Source organism: Metopolophium dirhodum, chromosome 1 (assembly GCF_019925205.1).
Source record: "Metopolophium dirhodum isolate CAU chromosome 1, ASM1992520v1, whole genome shotgun sequence".
NCBI lineage: Eukaryota > Metazoa > Arthropoda > Insecta > Hemiptera > Aphididae > Metopolophium > Metopolophium dirhodum.
In genome coordinates, this window is record NC_083560.1 from 8,038,564 (window position 1) to 8,059,733 (window position 21,170).

Here is a 21,170-nt window from a genome sequence, read left to right on the forward strand (position 1 = left end):
AATTTTCCAACGGTAAAATATGACTAAGAATACCATTCTGAACAATTGAAAAAAAAAAACAGGTAATTTTTGTTGTTTCTTTCTCTCTCACATAAATCTATTCTTTTCTGTTTTAGTCTATTTATAATTATGCTTAATATTTAAATTTCTATATTAAGAACTCATCACCTTCAATACAAGCACAGCTTATAGAAGGTGAGCAGACGATATCTATTATAATTATATTTTCAAATTTTATAAGTGTTATAAATAGTTTCCCAATTTCTTAAACACTCTAGGATACGTTGATTTTTGTCCTGTAATTCAAAAAAAATTAAAATAGATACATATTAATGATGCATAATTAAAAATAATAAATAATTTATTCGTAAATAATAAGGAATATGTAGATAATATATATCATATAATAATATACAATAATCGTACATTCAAAATAAATAATTTAATTAAATAACAAAACATTTTTTTCATATTTAAGATGAATATAATAATACATTTATTAAATAGACTATAGTAGGTTAGTAATAATCAGGGCTCGGAAGTTATAGCACTAAAAAAAATAATTTTTAGCGCTTAAATATGCACATAAAAACATTAATATAAGCGCTATAAATAGCACTAAAAATTGGAAAATATGCAAAATAAAATTGCATTAACAAAAATGTTTTATTTAAAACTTTTTTAAATTATACAAGTCTTTTTATAAAATATGAACAGTAAATATTTGAGAAGTAGGCACTTTTCCGCGGCTCTGGAACATTTTCTGTTAACATAAACATATAAAAAAATTTATTAATAAATGAATAATATAGTGTATTAATTTTATTTACCTTAAGAATTGCACTGAATAATAAGATGTTTTCTTATATTTTCGAATTTGAATGATCTACGGTTATTTGATAGTAGAGTTTTGTATGCCGAGAATGACCGCTCTACATCGACAGACGTGCGTACTTAAAAAATGTTAAGTCGTTACAATTTAAGTCTTCAGGAAGACCATCTAAATTTCGGAATGTCTCTTCACCCGTTAGAACTTGTAATATTTTTACCAACGCCAAGAGACCACGATTTTTTTCCTGTACCTGATTAAATTTATTTTGAACAGATTTTCCATTTTGACCACTTAATGTTTCAAATGATTTTTGAATATCTTGAACTATTTTTAGTGAATCCGATAAAGGCATAATATGTTGCCGTTGTAATTGTTCAATAGCCAAAGTTAATTTGGCTAAGTTCGACTTAATATACGTTAAGTTGTTTTCCAATCCAGGTTTTATGATGTTATCTTGATCACCTTTAATACTAACTGCATCATTTCTGTCTAGCATAAAAATAACACGGTGGATTATCCCGAAATTCTCGCAATAATAAATTGCTGCGTTAATCCAACTTCCCTAACATGTGATAATTGGCTCCGGAGGTAAGGAGTTTGGCGCTTCCGATTTAAATACAAGTAAACGACTTGGGGCTTTTCTAAAGATTTTTTTTACACTTGAAATAACTTTATCTACTATGTGAAATTGATTTCTAACTTCTTCTGCGACTCTGTGCAGTCCATGCACAACACATGTTACATGTATCATTTTTGAGTAAAGGCTTTTTAGTACTTCTCCTGATTTGACCATGTAAGGTGCGGCATCGGATAAAAATAAAAGTACATTGTCATGTTGGATACCAGCCGGCCATAATATGCTCATTGATCTATCAAAAAGTTTGCTGATTGTGGAGTGGTTAGCTTTTTCTAGTTCCTCCGAATTAAGTAAAAACATATTGCCTGCATTATTTTCCTCAAGAGTGCCTACTATTACATTTGCAATGTAACGACCCTGTACATCAGTGGTCTCGTCGATACTGACCCAAATTTTTTTGTCAGAAATTATTTTCCTAATTTTATCCATGGTCTCATTGTAAATATCATCCACATATCCTTTTCGCAACGTGGATTCACTCGGAATATCATTTTTTGTATATACTTCCAAAAATGTTTTGAATTTTGGGTTTTCTAACTTGTTCAAAGGAATGTTAGCGGAAATAAAAGCCTCACACAAATCTTTATTAAATGACGATTTTTTATTAATATTACTTGTCGCTGTCAATAACTGCTGTTGTTGTCGATTTATTTGATTTTCATATCGGGCAAGGCCTTTGATATGTTTGTCACTTTTTATATGTTGTGATACGTTAAACTTTTTGTCAGAATTAACTTTGACTTCACACATTTTACAAAATAATACACTTTTATCAATTGAAAAAATTTTAGGACCATATAAATTAACATAAGTTTGGAGCCGATTTGACAAATTTTGTTTAACTTTAGGCATTTTTAAAAACGATAAATACGATAGTTCACGATCGCACACGAAACGCACACGCAACACGCAAATGACGGCAGAACGCAGACAACTAAAATAAAATCATAGGTCTTTACGTACGGCGATAGCGCCGTATCTTACGTAAATACGACGAATTCGATAACTGCAGTTCATATCAGGTATACTTACATCACAATGTTTGACTTTTTTACTATTTCCTTGGATAGGTGGTTCGTCTGGTTCAACAACTACTGGTGCCTGTAAAACATAATGTTTAAGTATTAAGATTGATTTTTACAAACATTTTAAAAAAAAAACCTGAGCTGATATATCTTATATACAATATACTTATGTCAGAGTTAAACGACGTTTGTGATGCAGTTTAGTTTTTTTCTTGATTTCTTAATAGGGTAGCCATGATAGTTGGGAGGATAATAGGTATATCTGTGCTCAGATGGATTTTTTGGGTTACCATAACTATTAAATACTTCTTCAATAGCTTCGGTTGTTTTTTGGGATGGGTTGATTTTTGCTGCTAAAATGTACCAATCCTTTTTTTTTGATGTTGTAATTAGGATAATTATGCATTCCTTCAAATGGACGATCCCTTATAATGTATTTATGTTCGTAGAGCGTCTGATAATTAATCAAGATAATTTTTAATAGATCACTTTTAAGTAATATTATTATTTATTATTAGGGAAAAGATTTATATGTTATAAAAATACAGAAATATATACATATATATGGAAGTATAATTTATAAAATATGTGCTAAAAACATCCAATATGTGGGAAAAAATTTAATTAAAAAAAAAAATTACAATTATTAAATTAGTAGAAAATATGTGCTAAAAACATACAAATATGTGGGGGGGAAAGTTACAATTAAAAAAATACAATTATAATTCTTAAATTATTAAAAGTGATTTGTTGCATTGAATTATTACAATTTTTTTTAAATTATCAAATGTTAAATGTCGCCTATTTCATATTTGGTCTCAATTTAATTCTAAAACGGTTAAATGATTGTTCCGCATCAAACAATGAAATTTGAGCATTGAGCATAATATCAGAAGGCGATAATTCCAAATTTTTAGAAGGGTGTCTGCCATTTATTATGTCATTGATTGTTTTGAAATTGGATTTGGACTTTTCCAAATCAATTGATTAAAAAATCAAAAATTACTAAATATGCACAAAATATGTACTTCTTTACCAAATATGTAAAAATATCTAAATAAAAGTAGCATCATTTTCATAGGAATGATTTAAATCATCAAAATTTTTTATCAAATCTTAAATATTTTGTTTTAATAAAAATATGCATTTACATATAAATCCGTTCCCTATTTATTATTATGATATAATATATTATTATACTAAACTACTTACAGAAGTTAACGGTTCCACCCTGCGTATCCACATCGCGATTACATTTGTGGCAGCGTCGTCCACATTACATGATTGGCATAGGATAATTAATAATTCTCTCACTAATTGTGATACTCTCCCACGTGTATGTCTCAAAGTTTTAAGGAAATTTGCCATTTCATTAAATGTAACATCATTGGGATTTTTCTTATATATTACTGATAAATATTCGGAAATTATTAATCCTACTAGTCTTCGTAGGTGAAGAGACATTTTAGAAAAATGGTTTGACGGTTATAAATTATAATATATTGAACATGTGAAAAACACGAGGCATACACGACAACGTATACATAATAGTGTCAAAATTGAAATAACAGTGTTGAAATGAAAGTTTGGTTATGCGTCCAATTCTAAGGTAATTGAACGTAAGGTAATTGAACGTAGGGTAATTTTATTGAATTACGGTATACATAGGCGGACCCAGAGTTTTACATTTGAGTGTGCCCGGCCTTTTGTTTGTAGTTATTTTTTTTTTCTATATATATATAAATTAATGTAAAAATAAAATATTTTAAATTTCAAGTATGCGACACTTGTTTACTAACCAATACTATAACTTATTGTATAATATTTACCTATTGCTAGCTTATTGGTGATGACAATGTACTTTTTTTTTTTTTTATTAAAGAAATCAAAAGAAATGGTTACAAATTTACAAGTTTAAACAAATACAGTTTTAATTACCTACCTCCTGTAAGCTAACTATTTTACTATGTAATATGTAAGTATTGATTATAACAATTTATTGTTTAATTTTATAGTAAATTAGTTCATAAATCATTAGTAGTTAATAAATAAATTAAAACAACACTAGTATATTTTTTTGTATTAACTTATAATAACAATCGCCTTTGAAATGGCACAATACTTTTAAATTCGTCTACAACTTCAGAAGGCTCAACATTGGCCGTTAATTCCTGTTCGACATATAATAACATGAGTGATTCAAACCGATCTTGTTTCGTAGTTGACCTTAACTTCGTTTTCACGTGAGTCAATTTAGAAAATGCTCTTTCGCATGAGCAACTTGTCACAGGGATGACAGAAAATGTTTGAATTGCTGCATTAAAAGCAGTGTAAATTTTATATTTTTCATTTTCTTGCATCCACTGGATCCATCCACTTAATGTTGTTGCTGAATTTCCAGTTAGTACAGTCTGATCTGTTTTTAACAATCTTATTTCTGCCATTAATTCATCTTGAGAAATTTTGAATTTTTCTTCTAAAACAGCTGCTTCCTCTTTATTTAATTTTAGATTTAATAGATTTCCCACAGCATTTATAATTTCGATTGTTTCCTGTTGAAATCTTAAATCTAATGACGCTACCATATTATCTAACATTTGATAAAAACACAAACTTCGTAATTCTTATTCCTTAGTTTCATAATAATGTTGTGTTTTGGCAAATTCATCGAAGCGACTTGATACCTTCCATTTTTTAACTAATGGAATATCTATTTCTAGTTCTATGCACAAATTTTTTGCTTCATTAAAAATGTTTTGAAATTCTGTCTGATTTCTTAAATTTAAAAAAGCTGCTCGAAGAGACTTTATGCTGGCCATACCATTAATCAGATTAATATCGGGACTTTGCAGCAATTTACTTACTTTAACAATTAATTGAAGTACTGGGTGCATCATTGTTAATACGAATATAAAATTAAAATATTTTACTTGATGTAATAAACCAATTCCTTTAACTTTAACATCACTTTGTTTAGTTGTTTCGATAATTTCAGTAAGAGCTCTAAGGATGGCTGAATAATTATTTTTTATCACGGCAACAGCTTCCTCGCGACAAGCCCACCTAGTCGTGGAAGGAGACTTTAATGTTCTCAATGTTGAACCGATTTCCTTTAATATTTTTTCAAAAGTTGCGTGCCGTGAACAACTCCCTTCTATAAATGTGTAAATAAATTGTACAATCCCAAAAAAATCGAAAATCAATCTATTTCCTTTGTCTAGTGTTGTACACTTGTGCATCGACTAAAACTAGGTTCAAACAATGTGCGTAACAATGCACATAAACAATATTGTTGTTTAATTCTTTACACCTCATCTGAACTCCTGATACACTTCCTGACATGGCTGCCGCGCCATCAAAGCAAACGGATAACACATTCTTCCAATCTACTTTCAATACGGAGAGAACAACTTTTAACTCATTGAAAATAGCTTGGGCGTCTACAGATGTAAGTCTGCGAAAAGCTTCTAAATGTTCTACTGGAGAATTAAGCTTATCATCAAAAAATCTCAAAACAATTGCCATTTGTTCATGATGTCCACAATCACTTGTTTCGTCAGCTATTATTGAAACAAGTTTATTCTGAACGGAATGTGATATTTTTCGTAATATGATGTTGCTAATGCTCATAATAATGTCGTTTTGGATTTTTCCACCAGTGTATAAAGCATTTTGGGGTCCATTTGTTAGGTGATCTTTTAAGGTAGGGTCATATTTTGACACTAAATCTACTAAATCTAAAAACAGTCCTCTTGCAATGCTGATTTTACTCTTGTCGTGGCCTCTAAATGGTCTACCTCCTTTTGCTAAGCAAATAACAATATCAATTAACCTTTCCATTATCTGACGATTTTTTATTTTAACTTGATTTTGCTTTGAAATAAACACTTCCTTTTGCTCATCTAACAAAATATCAACCAATTTGTCTTTTGTATAACTATTTCAAGAAGAAATGCTATGTTGATGGCCTTTAGATTTTTCGGTATTGGGACAAAATATCCTATACTAAAATATCCAAGGTTAAAATAGTATGATAATGTATTTTAATATCGTCTCCGAATGTGATTTTTATCGCATTTATAACTGCTTTTTCAAAATCACAATTTATAGTATTTGGATCCGGATACATTTCTAGTTCTTCACATTTTTCCATAATAATAGATAACATCTTTTCATATGTTGTTTGTGTTTTTATTTTCTAATAAAATATAAATAGCCGTAATGAAAACATTATTTATTTCTACTCTTATGACATAAAGTTGTTGAAATATGTTGGGTGCGAGGGAAAAATTTCCATCCATATACCATGTAGACGATTTAGTTAAATATCGAAGACCGTTATCAGTGGCAAATATAACAATTCGTTCTTCTGCCACTACACCATTGTCGTACAACAAAAATCTTGTTAAATTTGTATCACCAAGAGTACACCACTCGGAATCAACTTCGAATACTAAATTAGCTAAACTAATTGGATTCACATGATTATTTTTTGATTTTTGTCGACGTAATCTTCGTTTTACAATTTCTTCCGGCGGTATTCGTGCTTGAACTTCTCGTGATAAATTTGCAACTTCTCTGGCAAATACTTCAGCTGGTTTTATTTTATTCGTTTTTATGGTTTTTAGCATAATATCTAAACATTTTGTGACATCTACATATATCAGGAGCATTGCATTAAATTTTCATAAAATTTTTACTAGATTAAAAAACTTGAAAATGTAATACAAGTTCTTGTGAGTTGTTGTTAGCTTAAATTAAAAATAAATTTGAGTGTAAATCCACAATAATTTTTTATGATCGCCCGAAGATAGAATTTTGGTAAAATTGGTAAAAAATAAGACCATTTGTAAATTATTTTGTGTTGGAACTTCATAAAAATTTTTATTTTTATACATCTAAGATTTTAAATTTATATACAAAATTTATCAAGAAGAAAATTTTTACCGGATATAAAATTAAATATTGATGAGCGTTGGAAGCTCAAATTTTTAAAAATTGGATACCTATGCACTCGTTTTCTTATGGAGCTTCTTATTTTTTTATTGAAAAACGAATAATCATGGATATTTATTTATTAATCACTTTATTATTGTATATATAACAACTATCAAGTGATAGTTGTTAACATTTTCAAAATATTTTGACTTGTTTTGTGCTTTTTATGGGCGTTTTAAATTTTCTATTGGTTTTTTTCTATTAGTGTCAATAAAATGTTATTCTTTGGGACAAAAAGCTTGAAAATGTAATACAAGGCTCCTCGTAAATTGTTTCAATATCAGTTAGAAATATTAAAATACACAGTCAATATTTTTATTTATAAGCATTTAAAGTTTAAATGTTGATAAAATGTATCAAATTGAAAATTGACAAATTATTTTAGAGTTAAAAATGTATAAAATGTTCAATTTTTATAGCTATGAATTAAAAAAATAAAACAAGATTCAACGTATGTATTTAAAATGTTTATTGATATGTTAATGTTATATTATTATCATTGAATAATATAAATAATAATATTTATTATAATCAATGGTATTATGGTAATACGTTCAAAAATATTGGTAAATATAAAAATAAATACATTATAGGTACATATTAATACATATACATATTATGTCTATATTGATATTTTTACAAACTAAATTTAAATCGTAAGTTATTGTACGTTATTAAATATTGTTAACTCAAACATACTTAAAATGTTTGTACAACAATTAAAGGTACAGAAGATATTAGATTTTCTAGCCTACATAATATTGTTATATACAAATAGGTATACAATTGGGCAGACAGTGGCTTTAAATCGCGAAAACACTTAACAGCGCATTCTCTTGGTCATTGCTCGGTTTCGTTTGACCGTGTGGCATCCTCTTGATTATTGCTTCTTAATAACTCCATTAAAAGATGTAAACTTTGCCCGTATCTTTCTTTACTCTTTATTGATAACATTTATTTTTCGACCTATTAACAAACCACAACAATTAAATCATTGAGCCGTTTAATTTGAGGTGTCACACGCTATTTGTTAAAAATGTATAAAATGTTCAATTTTATAGCTATAAAGCTTTAAAATATTTTGAAATAATACAAAGTATCTCATAAGTATAGTTTTTTCTGAAACCAAAACATATAATTAAATATTTAAACGAAGAATTACAAATTTAATTGTCATTGAAATTTAAAATTATCATCGGCAGGACTTGAAATATTTGCGTACCTATATAATAATCAATAAATTATATTTACATACCCGTTAGGTACCTACTATATTATACAATAATATTCTATTTAATATTTTACTGGCAACGAATAACAAATAGGTAACGTAATTTTAGATTCTGAGCAGAGCGATGAATTTTTTGATCTTTCAATATTGACGTGTGTCTTACTATTTTTACTATTTTTATTTTTTTTGTCTGTGTACACGATAAGTAGTTGAAATAATGCTTCGATTTCTATCGAATATATTAGTATCTTTTCCAGTGAGATAGTGAATCTATTTCGACGTTGGTGCATTGGGAGGTCAACATTTCAAATTCCTAGTAGTTTTAAAAATGACAGGAAAAACACACAAACAATTTAAGGAAAACGGTAATTTTTATATAAAATTGGTTTTTGAAAAAAAATCGATTTTGGTCTTTGGTATAAAATTAATAAATTATTGTGAATTAGATATTCAAAAAAATTTTCGGTTTTATATCTAAGCTTTGAAAATTTAATACAAGATCCCTCATAAGTTTGTCTACCGGAAAGTCAAAAAATTCTATACATGATAATATATAATATTATTAATTGTATAGGTTAGTTTATAGGTTTATGTCCTAAAGTCGTATACTATGTATGATGGTGTATGTATTCAATCGTATATTGTTACTTTATTGTTAATAGTTTAAAATACTCAATATCTACACTCGACGTTTTTCTTTTTAAATCTTAGGTTTGAAAATTGAATACAAAATTCCTCATAAGTTTGTCTACCTTTATCAAAAAAAAGTGAGGGGACTCGACCTCGGCGGCTTGGTGAGTGATATTATTACTAGAGATCATGGTAACCTTTTGTAAAGTAAAGTTGGTACCTACTCAACGTAGGTATACATGTACTATTATTGATAAAATATTATTACAAATCTTATTATATATCGAACATTAAATAATATGTATTTTTTATTTTATAAATTATATAAATTATGGTTACTGATCGGGCCGTGGTATGTTGCACTAGCACTATGCATAAGCATTTGAAGTTAACATTTTGACAACAACTGTTCAAATCACAATTACGTAAATATGTATGTGGTAACTACCAACTTGTATATAATTGATTCAAAATCAAAATATAAAAAACCTACATGGTGACCTAGATTAAGTCTTACCTTAAAATTAGATAATAGATAAATTTACACATGTTGGTATAACAATTTCTTTATAATGAACAAAATATATGTCTAAAACTTCTATTCCAGCCTTAAGTGTAGAAATAAAGGTATTCATTTTTCAAAATATTGTTTTAATCGTATCTTAGGAATTATTGAACGTAAATATTGAATTGGAGACTATAAGTTATTACGGTGCGTCCACATTTGAGCAAATTGACATTGTTTAGTAATTAATAAAAATAAATAAAAGCAAGCCCAAGGGCCAACAGATTGTGTGTATAAAAACTTGTATGCACAATGTAAACTTTTACTAGTGTGGATGCGGCTTTATGAAGTTTTGGGTTTCCATTGTGTGAAGGATGTCTCTGCTCAATATTGCCTAATGTATGCAATATGTGGCATAACACCTATTTAGAATTAGATTGAGTAAATAACTTTAATAATCATATTAATAGGTAATTATAGTAGTATTTACTATTTACACTATGTAATGAAACATTTAAATTATCAGTACAAACTAAAATACATCATTAACTTTTAAGCTAGAGAAATAATAAAATAATAATAGTATAAATAAAAATGTTTATATACAAAGTATTATCATTAATTATTTTATCTAAAATCTGTTCAATATACCTTTATATATTTATCTGATTAATATAGTTCATTCTATACAACGTTCTAGCTGATTATACATATGTATGATTTATAACAATTTTTTTTAATACAACCAGCTTTGTAAAAAATAGATATTGTATGGTAGGTTAAATAAACTAAGATGATTTAGGTAGATTGTTGCATATAATTCATATAATATAAACATACATGTTTACATCCATCATTGATATACATTAACAAGTATCTGTTTAAAAATCATGAAGTGATTCTAGGAAATCGCATTCTTCCATCTCTAGAGATAAAGGTGTATCAAGCCTACAAACTTGTATTCCACTGAACCGCAATCTGACGCCATTCAAAGGCAAGTCCTAAAACATTAAAATTTTGAATTAATTAATTGTAATTCTAAACATTAAACTGGCATTTAACTTAGTTAATATAGATAAAATAAAAAACAACACTAAAATTTAAAGTTTAAATTACATAATTGTTTAAATATCATAATTCAGTATTGACAGTCTTACACATATAATACTATTACTGTATTGTTATAAAATTTAAAAGGACATCACATCCAAATTCCTTGAAAGTTATCAATTTTATCTAACAAGTTTTATTTTGCTAATTGTTTACATCAGTTATTCATCAGTGATGAAAACTACAAAGCAGAGCAAAATACTAGAAATATTACGTAGTTATCGTGCTTGTCTTATCTATGTGATAGCAAAATACCTATCTGTTAATAGGTATTGATTTTCAGAACTAATTTCAAATTATGTGATAGTATCAATAATGTAAACATTGCTATACAAATGCCTTGAGTGCTAACAATTAGAAGTAACCTCAAACGTAATTAAACTAGTCGCTCATGACTTTGTTTGCTGACAATCAAAGATTAAACTTGCACAATGTAATTAATACCTACCTAAGTAATTCACTTATTAGGTAGGTAGTTCTTGATTAAAATACATTATATTTCTAAATAATTTATGATTTCAAATATTGCATGGTAATTTAGTCTAAAATTTAGTAACTGTAATTTTAAAAGTTACAATTGCAAATACTTTTTGTTAGTTTATACTTACAGATCTTGTACAGTACGTTTTCATCAATCTATCAAACGGTGTAGTCTTTTTGATCAGAAATTGAAGGCTTGTGCCGTCTTGTCTGCATACTTTGATATTTATATGATTTTGATATGGACCATTGGCTGGTCGAGCTTCTGCAGGTGGAAAATCTGGCGATGGGGCATCTACTGGAGGAGTGTCCTATAACACAAGCCATTTTTTTAGTATTAATTGGGGTATAAAAACTAACAAAATTTTAATTTGTACCAAACAGTTCATTATCAAATGTTCTAATTTTTAATTGACTGGGAACATTGAGCGATATAAACACTTTTTTGTAGTCAATCCATAATTGATGATTCGTATGAACCACACGATTTATTATGAGTTTGTCATACCCACATGTGTTGCCTTACACACACATTAGTTGTCAGAAGTCAGTCAAATATAATCAACGTCAACGATAATCATGATAAAATTGTCAACAATAGTATTGAGATGAGAGTCCATGACGGTGATAAATTTCCGGTTGAAAGGTAAACAGTTTTATGAATGACAACTTATAATAATATGGTGAATGTCATCACCCCAACAATTCTGGTACTATCGACACATTATAATAACGACCATAAACAAGACAAGATGAGCAACGAGACCTGATGCACTATTGACACTTTCGACCGTTTGCCGAGACATAGGTAGTTAGCTGGTGGGTATTTGTGAAACAACCGATCGTGCGGTGTATGTAAATTATATGTAATTTATATATTATGATGTATGAAAAAAAACACGTCTGCCTGCTACAAGCCGGACGGATGCCGTCACCGCGAGATACTATACAATTGCGGGGGAAAAGACGGAAAACGAATCGAGAAAAACGCGGGAACGCGATCGCGAAGTGACGAGACGCGATAAATTTCAATAAAACGATTATAATATTTCGTTTCCGTAGTTTGTAACGATTATAAACACGGGCGAAAAGCTGGTTAGGTTTTCGGCAACATACAATTATAATGATAATAATAATAATAATAATATCGTAATTAATCGATTCGCCGAATTTCACGACGATCGATCGCGTTAATATTACTCACTATGTTCAGGACGGTCATGTGTGTTTACACGTCTCTTGATAATATCCCGGAGCGCGCACGACCGCTAAACACGAAATAAAAGTGAGCAATGGCGTCTGGACTTCTGGAGTCTACAGTACGGCCGTGCGGACAACGAAAACGTTGTAGCGCTCCAAGTGATGGCCCTAACGAAAAAACGCCAATGGCGGCGATAGAATCCTCCGCACGTTTTCGTGACCCACCTGGTCACTTACCCACACACCCACTTACCCTACACACGGCAGTTACCGGTAAGGCGGTAACTGAACGTATACCACGGTGCGGCTGTTGTGGACAGGACGCTTGGGTGACCTACGCACGGCTCTCGTTGAAATTATACCCGAAATTAATTATAAATTTTAACGATCATTACCTTTCATTGGTTTCATTGGTTCAAATTAATATATTACACTTAACTAAAGATCGTAAAAGTACTGAGCAGTAGGTAACTAATTTATATATTTGACCTGCGTCAATATATTATGGCTCGTTTGTCTACATTTGACGATTCAATACAGATTAAATCAAATCAAATCATTGATGCAGATGAAAATATATCACCCAAGAATGTATTGCATAATGACCCTAAAGAGGTATATAAAATTGACAATTAAAATCGACAAACCAAGAAATAATTATTAATACACATTAAATATAATACTCAACATAATAGCTTAAAATATACTAAATCATCCACCAAGCAGCTGTAGACTATGAGTATTAAGAGTATGTCATACCCACATATTGTGTTGTCTCTTACCAATGCATAATATATCAAAATTTACTTCCTGCAATTCCAATTTTAAATATAAGAATAATATCTGTGTTCTCTCATTGGGTTTTTACGATATTTTCATTTTGAAGTGAATATGAGTATGTAAAATATGAATATTATAAAATGCACATAATTTACTTACAAATTGAAATATCATAAAAACCCAATGAGAGACAAACATAGATAATCACAGATTCTTTCATTTAAGTTTGATAATAGTTAAATACCCTCTAATATTTAAGCTAACAACACAAAATTGGAAATGCAGGACAACACATCCTCGGGTATGACATCCTCTTGAGTAATGACTAATGACTATTAATTCATTAATTTAGTTTATCAATTGAAAATTAACTATTCAACGAATAATAACTTTTGTATCTGATTTCCATGCTACATAATTTTTGTTTAACTTTTATAGAAAAACAATCATGACTGCAATAATATCAAACAGAAAGCTGAGCCAGAAATAGCTAATTTAAAATTAGAAATTGAAAAGCTGAATTTTAGAAAAAACAATATGAATCTTTTACTAAACTATTTCAATTCTAAAAATACAAAAAATTCATCAAAAGGTGTGAAGTTGGATGACCAAAGCTAGATTACTGTTTTTTTGTAAGACTAATAGGCAGCGTTGGATAGTAAAGTTATGCAAATTACAAATTACTGTAACTAAATTACTCTTGCAGTAACTCTGTAGTAATTTCATTATTATTTGTTTAAATTAACGCAATTGTAACAAAATTACTTTTTAAAAGTAATTTAACCAGCGCTGCTAGTAGTGCAAAAAGTATTTCTCTGTATTAATTTTTTTGTTCAGACTCAAATTATTGTATTTTATTTAAAAATAACCTATGGATATTTTAAAATTCTTAGAAGTCCTTCTAATAATAATTTTTATTTAATAATATTATTTACATATTTCAAATTATGCAATTGTAACGATTTATTTAATTAAAAAAAAAATATTCTGTATTAAATAAAAAAACTAATATTATATTCTATAAAATAAAAACAATTAATTGGTTTAACTTTATTATTTAATTTCTTTTCTTCTTTTCTGTTGCTGTTCCGTATATCTTTTTTTGTTTGTTACAAACAGATAAATTACAAGTTGCATAAGACCTGATGGTAAATAATGTTTTATAAGCTTATGTTTGACATTGCAATATTTTTCATAGAGCGGGTAATTAATTTTAATGTTATTACAAATTTCATCTACAATATTAAAATTTGAGTTATGTAAAAAGTGGGTTTTATATTTTCTATAGACTAATTCACAATTAAGCAGTGTTGAGCCCAGATAAATAGTTTGTCATCTAGATAAAGATAAAGATAATAGACCAAAAATCTATCTAGATAAAGATAAAAACAAGCCCTACTAAAATTATCTATTTATTAGATAAAAGATAATCAGAATTTATCTAGATAAAAAGCAGATAAATTTTTAAAAACAATATTTTTAAATTTAAATTGTTTAAGATTAATAACTAATAAGATGCATCAATCTTATCATGTAAAGAACATTTTGAATTTGTTTAAGGTGTTTAAAGTTTTTCAATCTTAATGTTGCTTCTATAATTTAAAAAATGTTTTTTACAGGTGCATTTTTAAAAAAATCCAATGTATTTATTCGATTATTAATCGAAATTGGAAACATAAACATATGGATACATTAGCTTATTATGCACAATACAGGTATAAATAATTTCAGATATAAACTAAACATATTTAAATGAAGTACCTAATTAATCTACACAAAGTAGGTAGTAAGTAGTAACCATCAAGGTATTTGTCTTTAAACATTTAAAAGTTAAAATAATATTTAAAAAACATACCTTAATATGACTAAGAAAATTTCCAGTAGAATTAACCTGGCCTTGTATGGGTTTCAAACAATTAACACATTTCACAATTAATTTTTTGCCATCATTGGATATGATACTGTAGAATTCGCCATTAAATAAATAATTTGGGGATACATTTATTTGATTAGCTTCTGTTGGTAAAACTTCATCTTCCACTTCTGAGTCAGGATCGTCAATAGCTTTTTCCACACACAATGTTGAATTATTTTTTTTGAAACATTGTTGTCTGTTGAAGACGTAACCACCAAAAAACGTTTCATATTTATATTTTATGAAATGACCAATATAAAAAATATAAGTGATCAGCTATTATTTTATATTTCACACTTCGCCGCAATAACTAACTGATAATTAAAAACAAACTACACTAAATGTTCCGCTTGGAGCAGCATGTTTTGTACACTTGAACCCATGTAATGTTACGTAATCCAGGGATTTATTTTCAACGAAATAATTATTTTTAGTCATTTATAATTTCTAGGGAGTTTGGACTTTCCACGTTTCGACCTGACATCATTTAATTTATTTTAATTACCCACATATCTGCCAGCATTTGGAATTTCGTGGTACGAACTACGAATGTGTCTTTATAGTATAGACTATTGACTATAGAGTAATAAATAATATACCATAGACCATATTCCTATAAACTATTAACTAGTTGACAGCGCGTAGAGAGAGGTCAGGGGTACGACATAGGTAGAGTGAGCGAGAAAAGAATCAAAGTAGTAATATGTATGTATACAGTTCGTTATGCGGGCTTGGGGCGGGCTCCTTCACTAGGTACTTTATATTGTTATTTCTTTCTCAGTTATACGGTTATGTAGGTACTTAAATGATCATCTAGTAATAATAATAATAATAATTAATTAACAGAAATTGTTATCGTCCGATCGTCGTCGATCACAAACGCGACGACACAAACTAAAATAGTAAATATTACCAGAAACCTAAATATAGGTAATAATAAAAATAACGAAAATAATTTCTAAAACATAAAAAAACATATCTAGACAAATTACAGTAGATGACTGGAGTTTTCATCTAAGATAGATAAATAGATAACATTTAGATTTTTATCTAGATAAGATAATAGATAATTAATATATTTATCTAGATAAATTTATCTAGATAAGTCTCAACACTGCAATTAAGTATTAAAAGTACTGTATTTATACAAGGTTCTTTCAATCCTCCTTTATTCAATGATTTTGTGTAAAACTTGTATTTCTCTGGAAGACTTTTAGTTTCTGTGGTGTTGCACATGAACATACAACATTCATTACAAGATACTTTTAATATTGCATTTCTGGCACTGCCGGCTAAATGAAATAAAATATTCATATCATATTTAGGGAGAATTTTAAATGCCTCTGAAATGTTTTCTACATAATCTATAATAATTCTAGTGGTTTAACATTATAAGTCGGGTGAAGTATATCAACAGAAGTACTATGAAAAATCAATAAGAAGTTCTTCGGTACTTATGTTATTTAAACATAGCTTCTTAGATAGTTACGATATAGCCAATATAGGTTATGGCGACAAACATAGGTAAGACGAGAGACAAAAGATTTTGTGTTTATTGATAATTTCTATATTTAATACGGACGATGCCAATACAAATAGACAAATATTTGTACAATAATGGTAGGTTTTAATGTAACCTTGCATTTTTAATTCATAGACAAAACTAATAATCATTATATTTTTTAATATGAATTTGTTTATACATTTAAAGTCGTATAATTAATATTAGGTATAATAATTATTTGTCAGAAAATTGCGTATATCTATATGCGGGTACATCTAATTATATTTTTAAAAAAAATCACTATAGGCACCCAATAAACATAATAAGTAAACTATCGCGATTAAAATGTTAAAATTTCTATTTCGGCGGGATTAAGGATCACCGGGCGAGCTAGTAGTTGCGATCGTTGGCGGCAGTCTGTACTTTAATTCGATCGCGTACATCTAACCGCGGCGAAGTTGCACGTCCACGTGCTCCACGGGCTGCCGTTGACGTGCGCGTACACCAGGCACTCCATGTTGCCCGTGTCCGCGGCAACGTCGCACGCCGATTTCTGCCACATGCTCGACGGGTACCACAAGACGCCGATGGTGTGGCCCAATTTCATGCAGTCGATGTGCCCGTGGAAGGCGGCCACCTCCAATATGTTGTTGATCAGGCGGTAGTTGGGGTACACTTTGGCGAACATTGATCGCCTATGGCCACCGGGTCGAAAACGATGGGCGAACGAGTTGAACTTGATTATTTTCAATATCGAGTCGCAACACTCATGTAAGTCGACGGCCGGGACGGGCAGCCCGTCGTACCGTTTCCGCTGGTCACGGTCACACGCGTAGTAGGCCAACTCCACAAGACTGGGTAGGGCGTACGTTACATGGTCGTCCGCTGCAGCCATCGCGGTTGTGTTTTTCAATAAAGATCGCCGGAAGAGGGTAGCTATATAGCTCACGCTTGCCCACTGTAACATATAAAACCAAAACGTTAGACGACGATGGACGTCCAAACTATATCCGTCCATATTGACGGGATACACCCAGGGCTTGCAAACGTTAAAATATTACGTTGTATTTTGACCAAAAACGATTGAAATTTGTAAACGTTATTATAACGGAAAGCGACAATCAAAAATAATTAAATACCACTAAATCAAACATACCGATTGACAAAATATTATATCGTATATAATTAAACAAAACATAACACAAAACGTAATTTATAAAATATTTTTATCCAACGAAAAATAACGTTAAACGAAATAAGTAATATTGGTTTCGTAAAAATATTTTTTTCACGCATAATATATTCTGTATCCGGGCCTTTATATACCTACCCGCATTAGTTAGTATTAATAAATTCAATAGGTTTTAACACTATTCTAAATAACGATAAATGCAAAACTTGTATAACGTTTTGATTCTGAATAACGATGAACGCAAAACTTAATAATAAACTAAACTAAATATTTTTGATATTAATTAAGGGGTTGAGAGGTTTAAAACCCCCCTCATATACGGTCTTGGAGGTACATAATATGAAGAAAACACTGCAGCGATACGGGAAGTTGAGATTGGATTTGAAAACAAAATCTTTGATAGCTAAATTACTAATCTAAATTTACCCCGTTCGACCGTATTACTAACAACGAAATATAATATAAATTATAATATAACTAAATACCTATTATACTTACCGATAGTAATTTTGGTGTGTTTACTGAATGTTGATTTGAATCTCGTTCGAAGATACCGTCCTATGGGTTCACCGATTAAAACTGCAGAGACGTACCCATAAATAAATATGAGCACAAGTTAATTTTAGTCTAATACCTAATTCCCAACGAAACATTATAATAGGTATGTATCATAATTAGGGACCGGATTTATATGCACAAAAAATCCTCAAAATATGCTTCTAAAAATGCTGTAATATGTTATAAAATATGTATTTATTTTTAAATATGTACTTAAATATGAACTTAAAATTTTGTTTAAAACTGTAAAAATATGTAAGTGTATTATGTAAAATTATGTAACAATATTTATTAATTAATATGGTATTAAAAAAGTATAAAAAAGCAATTCAACGTCTTCGTCGCAATTCAACATTCTGTATCTTCAATCTATAAAGTATTAGCTCACATTAATAAAAATTGAATTCATATTTTACCTTATTGCATTGGATGATCAGAAGTTCCTTAATGTGTTCAAACGTTAAATTCCTCCGATTATCTGTAAGTACATTTTTGTACATTGAAAAACTTCGCTCGACCTCAGCAGTATTTATAGGAGCGTACTTCATACATGCAATATCACTTGCATTTAAATCTTCAGGTAGTTCATAGTTTCCGTCTATTTCTCCTTCCAAAATCTTAGAAATTGTCTTCATTATTTTATATCCAGGGTTTTTTCTTAGTACAGTTGTAAGTTTGGCATTTATAATACCACCAATTTTGTTTTTTGATAATTTTAATGTGGTTTTTGCATTTTTAATTTTGATCATGGCTTTTGATAACAAGTAATCTTTTGATTCTAACATTTTTATCGTGCTCGGAATTATATCAAAATTTGATTTAATGTAACCAAAAACTTTGTAGTCGCATTAACTGGAATTTCACAAATATTGCAATACAAAATTGAACCATCGGTTTTAAAAATATCTTTATGATCGTTTACGTATGTCTGTAAACGACTCCTAATTGGAGTTTTTACTTTAGGCATTTTAAAGTTCCGAATTAAAATTATATCAAAACTCACTAGACGCACTCGGGCACAATTTTAAACATCAAACGCAAGACACGGACTGACATCGAAAACTGACCGTCTAACACTTGAATTCTATTATATGAGCAACGAATTTATCTATATTTATATATATAATATGTTGCATAATATGAGTATATGACTATATGAAGTATGTAATCTTATCTGTGGAAATAACGACCGGTGTCAATTTTATCGATTTTATGTGTCTGTGAACGTGAAAATACGACGAAAAACGAATATATGTGTTATAAATAATAATATGCACTTTAAAACTACAAATATGCATTCAATATGTATTTAATAGGTAAAAACGTTGAAATATGCAAAATATGCAAAATAAAATTGGTGTTATTTTAATAAGAGTGATCGAAATCGGGGAAAATTTTCATCAGATTTCAAAAAGCTCATTCCAATACATATATGCATTTGCATATAAATCCGGTCCCTAATCATAATAATGAGAAAATAATGCGTCGCCCGGAGCGCTATCTCGTACTTGTCTGGCACACACACACACACACGTCATATTATATATGTATATTATGTATGTGTATTTATTTATACAGTAGAACCTCGATTGTCCGAACTAATTATTGGGAACGCACCTAGCTCGGCACGCAAAAGTTCGTAGGTATACTGGAAATAGTTTAAAAAAACAATTTTTTTTTCGTAAAACATACACTTATATTATACCTACCTACTATTATTGTGTATTACATATTTATTATTATATCAAACATAATATAAACATAGTATATATTATTTTATTGATATTTTTTTTCTTCATTTGACGACAAGCTGCGACGCGCTTTTCTGCAGCTAAGTTTTTTGTGAACCTTTGAATAAAGATCGGATAATAGAGGGTTCGTAAAACGGAGGTTCGGGTAATCGAGGCTCCACTATATTGTGTTATAATTCTCATTTGAACTTGGCATTAAACCCTGTTTTCTTTGGGAAAAAAATCGACAATAAATCACGTTTTATTATACCGAGTTATTTTCGAAACCCAAATACTCGTAACTCTAAATCATATATATTACTACACTCTTAATCCGCAAAGGTCCTGTACGCCTAAAAACCAATGTTTGCAATATAAAACTCGCTTACGCCATCGGTAAAGCGTAGATAACTATTTTAGAATTGTTATACCATATTATTAAATGCTATTTCGACGTCCGCCATTAAATTGTTTGTAAATACACGTGCTCAGCCGTCGAAGAAGGTTGCTCGTCGTATATAATAGGTATATACAGTCAGCTCGCGGTATAACGAAGTTCGATATAACGAAAATCTCGGTATAACGAAAAATTAAATGTATTTTTGGTCCCCTCTATATAACGAATATTTTTTAGGCAAAAGTTCTCGCAATGTAACGAATTGTTATAATTTTGGAGATTGATGTTACAAATTATACGAGTTTGTTTCGGCTATTATTATTTATTATGCGATAAGATAATGTTCATGTCGTTGCTTATAAGATACACGTCAATATAAATTAAGCTATAACGGAGTTTATTTCAGCGATTATCATGCGATAAAATAAATGACTCCACAACGTTAT

General features: G+C 29.4%; 2 protein-coding genes across 3 annotated transcripts in view; one reads left to right on the forward strand and one right to left on the reverse strand.

Moving 5' to 3' along the window:
* Positions 1-21,170, forward strand: part of LOC132937195 (uncharacterized) — a 116,151-nt gene that overhangs the window by 22,854 nt on the left and 72,127 nt on the right. The window contains exon 3 of one of the 2 annotated variants that reach the window (XM_061004018.1): positions 13,867-14,261. The exons of the other annotated variant lie outside the window; for it this stretch is intronic. Coding sequence (XP_060860001.1) covers positions 13,867-14,046 — 180 coding nt within the window. The 3' untranslated portion in view covers positions 14,047-14,261. Of the gene's footprint in view, positions 1-13,866; positions 14,262-21,170 lie in introns of those variants that run through there. 2 annotated transcript variants of the gene reach the window in all.
* Positions 10,740-12,670, reverse strand: LOC132935740 (small ubiquitin-related modifier 3-like). The gene is made up of 3 exons (XM_061002356.1): positions 12,653-12,670; positions 11,577-11,759; positions 10,740-10,859 (listed from the first exon to the last, which is right to left on the reverse strand). Exons 1-3 carry the CDS (start codon positions 12,668-12,670, stop codon positions 10,740-10,742), a joined length of 321 nt encoding a protein of 106 aa, XP_060858339.1.